Source organism: Cynara cardunculus, unplaced genomic scaffold (genome assembly GCF_001531365.2).
Source record: "Cynara cardunculus var. scolymus isolate 2C unplaced genomic scaffold, CcrdV1 Un_Scaffold_1253, whole genome shotgun sequence".
In the NCBI taxonomy this organism is placed as follows: domain Eukaryota; kingdom Viridiplantae; phylum Streptophyta; class Magnoliopsida; order Asterales; family Asteraceae; genus Cynara; species Cynara cardunculus.
This window is the reverse complement of record NW_020200713.1, coordinates 110,959-119,867: the sequence shown is the minus strand read 5'-3', so window position 1 is coordinate 119,867 and position 8,909 is coordinate 110,959. Positions and strand designations below refer to the sequence as shown.

The 8,909-nt window shown below is 37.1% G+C and overlaps 1 protein-coding gene across 2 annotated transcripts; it reads left to right on the top strand.

Moving 5' to 3' along the window:
- The first annotated feature begins 1,747 nt into the window (after window positions 1-1,747).
- Window positions 1,748-8,342, top strand: LOC112502329 (F-box protein At4g00755-like). 2 transcript variants are annotated; one of them, XM_025106221.1, is made up of 6 exons: window positions 1,748-1,850; window positions 3,911-4,040; window positions 5,334-5,741; window positions 6,348-6,514; window positions 6,992-7,110; window positions 7,746-8,342. In XM_025106221.1, the coding sequence occupies exons 2-6, from the start codon at window positions 3,914-3,916 to the stop codon at window positions 8,041-8,043; spliced, it is 1,119 nt and encodes a 372-aa protein (XP_024961989.1). In that variant the 5' UTR covers window positions 1,748-1,850; window positions 3,911-3,913; the 3' UTR covers window positions 8,044-8,342. The 2 variants fall into 2 exon arrangements, with proteins under 2 accessions (XP_024961989.1, XP_024961990.1); XM_025106222.1 differs by lacking the exon at window positions 1,748-1,850 and adding an exon at window positions 3,804-3,821.
- The last annotated feature ends 567 nt before the right edge of the window (window positions 8,343-8,909 follow it).

Genomic DNA, 8,909 nt, shown 5'->3' with positions numbered 1-8,909 from the left:
TGCCTTTTGACTCTCGTCACAGTCACAAGCCCGGAAAGCTTGTTCGATCTCTCGAAGCCAATTCATGCACGCTACTGGATTATCTGACCCTATAAATTCTGGCGGCTTGCAACTCAGAAACGTCTTGTAGGAGCAGCCTTTACTCACCTGTCTTGCCTCAATCGTYGCTAACTCCTGGGTTGGCATTCCRTTTCCGGTACCCCCAGATCCTACTATAGTTACGTTCTCTRCGACTGCTTCGTGTTTACGATTGCTGGCATCTCTATCCTCCAACAACTTCATAAAGAACTCTTGTTGCTGGGTYATCGCTCTGTTCATAGCGTTCATCATCATTCCCATCATTCTTGATTCCGGGGTTTCTTCTTCTAATATAGGGTTAGAGGTGGCGATGTCGACTTGGGGAACGTGGTCCTCTCCACCGCCCAAGGTGTTTTGCCTARGGGGAAACCTTGCGATGGTGGTTTGAGGTGGTTGGTCCGCTGTAGATTCAGTTACCGACCACCTTCGACCACCATCGATCTGAACCACCGCTATCTGAACCACCGTCGACTATCACCAATCTGAAACATCGCCAATCACCACCGATCTGAACCACCACTAATCTGAACCACCGCCAACCACCGCCTATCTAAACCACCACCAACCACCGCCTATCTAAACCACCACCGATCTGAACGTCTACCATCTGAACCACCATGGACCACCACTGATTTGAACCACTGTTGATCATCACCATTTGAACCACCACAGACCACCATCGATATGAACCACCACCAACTACTACTGATTTGAATCACCGTCGGCCACCGCCGATCTGAACAATCACCGATCTGATACATCGACGATTTGAATCACATTCGACCATTGCCACCTGAAGCACCACGAACCACCACCGATCTGAACTGCTGTCGACCACCGACGACTACCACTGATCTAAATCACCATTGGGCACCGCCAAACACCAACGATTTGAACAACCGCCGATCTGAACCATCACCGCCACCGTCTATCTGAACCACCGCTGACCACCTCCATCTGAACCACCGCGGACCACCATCGATCTGAACCATTGTCGAACACCGCCATCTGAACCACTGCAGACCACCACCTATCTAAACCACTGTGGACCACCACCAATATGAACCACCGTTGATTTAGTAATGTCGTTTTGGCTTATGGTTATATTTAAGTTGTGTATTTTATATTGTTTCATATATTAAATAATTATTTCATTAAAGTATTTTTAGTTTTAAAAAAATTAAAATTTTCAAAAAGGGTATTTTGGTCATTTACCAATATTTCATTCTAAATCCAAAAGCTACATTCTTTGAACCAAACAGACAGATTCTAATCTCTTAACAAATTCTATTCCAATGTCTGCCAATCAAACATGTGATCAAACTTGACAACATTCCATTCCAATTCTTTCAAAGTCAGATTTTTCTAACATATTCTATTTCATCAAAAAAAATATTCTACGAACCAAACGTCACATAAGTATCTAAATAAAATTTTTCCAAATATACAAAATATGTAAAATAATATAGAAGCTCTTTACCACCACTAATTTATTGAAAACAAAAAGTTGTGATACTTTGATAAAATAATTATATACTAATAATGTTAATTTACGATATAAAATGATCTTTTTAGAAGGCATTATTACTTCTACGCTGTTAATAAGCGTACGTTGTGCATGATTAGATGTAAACGCTTTCGTCTTTCTAAGCCTCCCACAAACGCCATTTCCACCGCCACACCCTCGCTACCTGTTCAATCGCCTATCTTTCTTTCTCTTAGGGTTTTTTTTCAAGCGATTCCTTCAGATTCTCATTAAACAACGGAAAAAGGTATAAATTTCATCTCCACGTCACCTGTATGTATCTATCTGACATGTAATTTTTACTTTCCTTGATGGATATATCGTGATTTCTGCAATTTCAGTGTAATATTTTCGATGTTTCATGAATTCTGAAGTTTTTGCGAATTTGATGTCGTAATTCTATTGACAGTTGTTTTCGGGTACATAATTGATACGGAGTTTTGTGTGAATGAACCGACGTCATTTTATTGACAGTTGTTTTAAGTATAACGCTAATCAGCCGATATTTAGACTTTACGATTTGCATCAATTTAGAAGTTGAAGGACGACGTGTTTGACATCCAATTTAGGATTATTTTGAACTTAAACCAACATCTAGTTCTTGTTCTGGAACTTTGGGAGGTGGGGAAGGAGTTTCTTTTGCATTCTTGCAATTTGGGTTTTTAAAACTTAAATCAGCATCCAAAATTATTGATTATATTATAGAAATTTTATTGAATGTAGAATTTTGGCTGTGGGTGGATTTTACATATGAAATTGTTGACTACATGAGTTTGCTATGTTTAGTTTTGATGAAATTAACCCAGTTTTTAAGTGATTGCATGACAACCAAGATGTGAAACATTTGAGACAGGCCTTGCGAGCTAGGGTAAGAAACCTGATGTTGCTACGGTAATTGAACCCAAGATTCTCCTCAACTGTTTGATTGAAAGTCTTTTAGAGGAATACATTTTTGCATAATTGATGCCTAACATTGTATAGACCTCATATTTTAGTTTTCTGAATAAATGAGTTAGCGATGACGGTCCGTTTACCAAACGTTTACCGTGGAAGCGCTTCACTTACCTTACCAGGTGACCATGGGAAAGGACCGAGAATCTTACCCGGTAAGTGAGGGAGAAGACTCTTACCCATAAGGTAAGTGAGAGTGGTGACTCTTGCCGATGAGCGGTCACCGGGTAAGCCTTTGGTAAACGGCCCCTAATATTTGTGCAGTTGTTGTTACATCAGTCTCCCACGATAGTTCTCTACAGGTAGCTTAGGTTGCCACATTTTTTTCTTTTTCTTCTTATCTCCTATACAACTCTGTTCAAACAACTCTGTTCACTGGATGCCTTTTGGGTTGGATGGTTAGCTTGATTGTGAATCTTGTCAGTGGCAGAGATGCATTTTTCCCCTTTTTTACCTGTTCATTCCGTTTGCTGTTGCTGCTTTATCGTCAGATCTACCCAGTTTCCTGCAACTCAGTGACATTTGATTGTGTTTGAACTTGTATTACTCTGATGGCCATATATAGTTATATATATCAGCCCTGCTTGGATTAAATTCTAAGTGAAGAGCACATATTAGTTCAAGAAGAGCATGTTGAGTCTCCACTAATGTCCTATTCGTATCCCACTTACACGTGGACTTGTACGTGTGTAATTTAGATAAAAAGGTTATTGTAAACTAGATTCCTTTATTTACATTGTGTACGTACTCATAGCTGTATTCATTAAAATTCATATAGGTTGCAAGTGCATTTAGATATGTATAAGCGTCCATGCCTCACAAATAAGGGTGGGAAGTGGACCTTTTCAGAAATGGACCCTAATGCAGGAAGTTGATGAATGAATGAATAAGAAGATTATAGATGCTGTGCCTCATCAGCATGTCATTATATCACGATGAAGTAGGATGGAGAAACATTTGCTTGTCCCTTGTATTATCAAGTACAACAAGTTACCGTCCTTGTTGAAAGGATGTCTTTGAAAAGATCATTTTTTTGGCACTAGTGGTAAAAGGTGATTGAGACATAAGGTGCATAAGTCACAGATAATTTTCCTTTGTAGATTGGTCAAAAGTTATTTGGCCCAATAATATTGCGCCAAAAAACTATTTTTTCCACCATGGATGTAGTGAACTTTATATGTTGAACTTGAGTAGGTACTGTGTAAAGTTACCAACAAAAAGTAGCTTTGGGTATGGCGAGTGATAATCTTTGTCTTCGCGGCGCCTTGTAAGAATGTGATAAGTTCAAAGAAATTGCTTAACTGGTGACAATATTACATGTCTGATTTTAGTGTCCTGTGCATGAGTTCAATCCAGGTAATGGAGACTCAAATCGACTTCTTGCAATGGCTTCAACATGACATGACACTCAAAATACTTGTGTGTCTGGATGATTCAGCTGACCTCATTCGTGTGTCTGCCGTATCTCGATACTTGCAAAATTTCGGTGAGCGTCATCTATGATATACTTGAACGTTGCACATCCATTATGTTTCGTCATTCATCATGTTTTAATTAGTTAGCTTTCATGTTTGGATCTCTGTTTAACATGTGATACTTTAACACATGGTTTTCAAGTGGTCTCACTTTCTCATGCGTATGGTCTTTAGGTTGTACTCGGCAATCACATTTAGGAGATCACGAAATTAATTTAATTTTTATAGAAAAATTAAATTTGTCTTCTATAAACATAGTTTCAGCTTTCATGAATGTAGTTTGTGGGAATAGTCTGTTTTGACCTTTTGAAATAATCATCATTCAAGTCTTAATAGGCATCAACGAAATTCCTTAACGTTTTCTCTGGGGAGGGGTAAGCTGTCCGCTTGAAGTACTTCTGACTCCCACAAAAATCATCATTCTAGTCTTAATAGGCCTCAATGACTCCCACATCTAGTTTAATTTTGAGTAATTTACTATTTCTCAAATACCAAAGATAACCTTTAACAGGAACAAAGATAATGGATCTTGTAGACCAAATGAATCGATAAATAGGTACTTCTACTTCAAAATCATTCCAAGAAAGGAAATGCTGCAATCCTATGGAACATCATATAAATTAAAGGGAAGTGTAGTGGTTTTCATGGAACAGAAGAAGTATGTGCGTTATTTTTCGACCTGTCCTAGATTACCAAAATTGTGAAGAAGGCAAAATTGTAGATTCATGTTTATTGATATATTTGCTCTTTCCTATGAGGCGACATTACCTTAGATTGCTGTCTGAAAGCAAGTTTTGGCACACCAACTTGCATGAGGGCTGAGGACCACCTTTTTGGATATGAATCAAACCAAAAACTCCTTGACCATTCTGGGGGTTGATGGTTATCACACTTTACCATTAAACTATGCAATATTGAAACTTGATTTATCTCAGAGTAAGTACTAATAGGAAATCTTTATATAATTCAAAAAAAGCTAAGCATTATCCCAAGCCAATAAATCTGTAAATTCATCTGTATACACACAGCTTAGACACATATATGTGTGTGTGTGTGTGTTGTAGTTTTTTGCACTTTGGCAAGTCCTAGAGGCGAAAGGCAGCTTTTGTATTGTTTTATGACAGATGGTCCATGTTAATTATTGTCAACCTTGTTCTCATCTGTCCTATTCTTTGAAGTTTATTTCTTGTTGTACTTTTACTGTCTATTACTATCCAAGAGTGTTCCACATGAAATTCAGTTGATATCATTGTTTTTTTTTGTGTAGAACTATATGAACTCCTGAAAATATTTGTTGTTTGCAGTGATCTCTAATGGACTTAGTAGGCAGCTCTGTATGAGAAAATTTCCTCGGCTTGCTAGCATTGATCGTGTAGTCGAATTGAGTCACAACTCGGATACCGATTCATCCAGTGATGTTGTTGGGCATGAAGCGGCTGAGAGAGATCACAGAGCATATGCTTCTCTTTTTCGAGCTCTCACAGCATTTCCACAAACTTACTGCATTGCTGATCCAGTGAGTGCCTCGAGCACTGATAACTACCCGGAAGAAAGCATCATGAATACTCTCGACCCGAGAGACAAAATTTTACATAGGGATTCATACTGGTCAAGTAAAGGAAGTGACGATCCGGAAGTGCCTGAGACATTAATATACAACTTGACAGCTAATTTTTGTGTTATAACAGAAATTAACTTACATCCATTCCAAGGTTTGTTTTCATCGTATCACCCATACTTGCACATTCACATATAACCAACTTACAAGTAGGGTTGTTTTTAAGATGCCAAGCCGAGGCTTAGATTGGTTTGTCAAGTAATTGTTAGTCTTGGGCGCATGAGCTCAGCATGCCAAAAATCCAAGTTTAGCTCTATTCTATTCAGATAGGTTCAGTTTGGATGGGATTGTGTAAATGCTAGTTTTTGTAGACTTGTCTTAGCTCGGCTTGTATAGGTTGACCATATACTTGTGTAAATATATATTATAACAGACCCTTAAACTAAAATTTCATTGAACCCTCTTTGAAAAAGGTATGATTAATTGAAAATATATAACTCACACCAAGTAGGATTGGTAGGGTCAAGTCATTTAAACTTGGTTTCATTTTGCGCCATCGAGCGAAGCCATATTGGACTTGCCAAGCTTTTTGACAAGCCGCCTAGTAAGCTGGCTCGTCTTGACTGTACCCCTACTTATCGTTACCACATCTGTTATAAACTTATTGCTTTGTTGTTTTAACTTTGTCATCTTCTGCTTCTATTTTTTCTTTCATTTTTGCACCATCTAACCCTTTGATGGATGACATTCATGTACACAGCTTTGTTTCAGTTGGATCACCCAATATACGCGTCAAGATTTGTGCGGTTTCGAATGGGCCATCCGAAATCTTGGAATGAGATAGAACATGATTTCATGGAGTCACAAGAATGTGCAGATGACAAGTTTATTTGGACATACACCTCAGAAATATTCCCGGTGGCTCAGGTGAGTTGGTGTGTTCATGTGTATGCCTAGTATCTGATGAATATTCAATTTTGTATTACTCCCAAAGAAATAAAATGCCAAAGGTAAACCTTTTTTTGAGCGTTGAAATGACTAAATTAGTGGGCATTCAATCACTGAATCCATTGATAGATGCGTAAATGACAAAAAACTCTTCATCAATTAAAGTGGTGCATATTGTGGTTGAATTCAAATTACAACTTTCACCTGCTTCTATTTGTTAATGTTTTTGTGTATCTGCTTTTCCCGCTTTCACACACTTTTGAGCAGAGGTCTGGTCTGGACCCCACCTCTGGGTGGGTCAGATTGGGTTTGTTTGGTTTACTCATTCAAACTCTAGAAAAATGAGTCTTACTCATTCTACTTTGTTGTCTATTCGAATAAGGAAAGATAGACTTGCTCCCAATACACTCGTGTATCTTTTGAGAAGCTATTTCATTAACAACTTCTTGGCAACAGGAAAATCGCTTACAAAAGTTCAAGTTGCTGGAACCCGTAGTCTGCATAGGTGGTTTCTTGCAAATTGAGTTGTTAGGCCGGGTTCAGAAACAAGCAGCGGATGGCAGATATTATATATGGTTAGTAATCTATATCCTGATATTGCAATGAATAATTCTAAGTGTAAAGACTCGCCTCGTAAGCGAAAGCTGCATGTAGAGACTCGCCTCCACAATCCTTGTAGAACCGAGGAGTCCTGGTGCACCAGATCTTTCTATGACTAAATCTTGATTTAGTTTTGATTATTCTTTGTTTTCGTGCAAAGTTTTATTACTAAAACGGATGAAATTTTTAATGAAAAATGTCATGCCTGAGAACTTACGGACTTTATATTCAAGAGTAACGTTTTGAAACATCATACTCGGCCATTTAGTGCAAATTAACCAACCATTGTTTTTACAAAAAGTGCAAAGAAAATTAAAACATTATACTTTTCAGACAAGTCCACTGTACTTGGCACTTTTTATCCAGAATTATTCGTTCTTACAAGTTTCGTGCTACATCTTACCCTTCTTAGACTTTATTTTTACCGGGTCTGTTTGGTTTGGTTTGGTTTGTGTATGAGCTATGGAAACAATTTCTTGCAGAATTGTATGCAAAAACATCCCCGAAAGTATAAACGAGTTGGATTATGTAGATTTTAGAACGTTTCTCGATATTTGTGCATGAAGTACGAGTAAATCTTTGTTACAATATATTCACTCTCTTGTTACAGTGTGGTTCATGTTCAAGCTATAGGACGCCAATTATCACCTGCGTTTTGTATGGAGTTTTCTGGACCATCTAACATTACATCTCTCAAGTACGACGCTGAGCAATTCAAACATGTTATGCAAAAAGTCTCCAACGGACATAATGGGTCACTTAGTACCAGTCTACTACCGATACAACCTCCTCGGCAACTAGCGTGGGGAAATCTGGAAGATTTAATTCACATGGTAAATGCACATGAAAACGGCGTCGAATATGAATGGATGGAGGACGATGACTTTGAGATGGAGATGTTGAGATAGATTCAGGTAAACATGGTACATATGTGTTTCTTTGACCTGTATTATACATCATATATAGCTTCTGGTACTAGAAGCTTCTTCGATGTCGATGCTGTGTGGCCGTAAGATTGTCGTTTTATTTCCCGAGCTGTTATCCAAGCAAAAAGTTTATTGTTACTAGGTTCCGTAAGATGTGTGTTCTTGGAAGTAATTTTCTCGTTTTCAGTAGAGGATCTGAAACTCTCTTTAAATAAGAAGTTCTGATGGGATCCGGTGCATTATTTATGTAATTTTCCGTCTAGAAATGTATGTAGTTATGTTTAGTTTGACTTTTGTAATTATTTTACATGAATTACTAATTCAAGAAAGTGTTAGATGACGATATTTGTGTATATATGAAGAAAGTAGTTGGTGATGAATGGGGATGGTATTGGAATGTGATAGGTGATACATAATAGGAACCAAGCATATACTTCATGACGTCTTTTTGAATTAAACGCCATTCATGCAGAATTCATAAAATATTTGACAAAAACTCTTAAGAATCATTTTTAATGTATGAAGTACTGTTTATTGATGTATATTATTTAAAATTCAAGATTATGAGTAAATTGTGTATAAGTACAACTTATTAAAGTTCTATGTTTGAATTCGTGTAACTAATTGTGAATAAATATAATCAAATAGAGAATATACATCTCATTTTAAAATATAAAAAATCTAAAATATAATTAGGATAATATTAAGTTCTAACAGAATACTTAATTATTATCTTTATAAAAAAATATATTATTAAACCTACATTAAGTTATTTCGTTATGCTATATTAAATTATAATAAAAAATTTGAAATAAAAAAATATACAAACAAGAACTTTTAAATAGTTA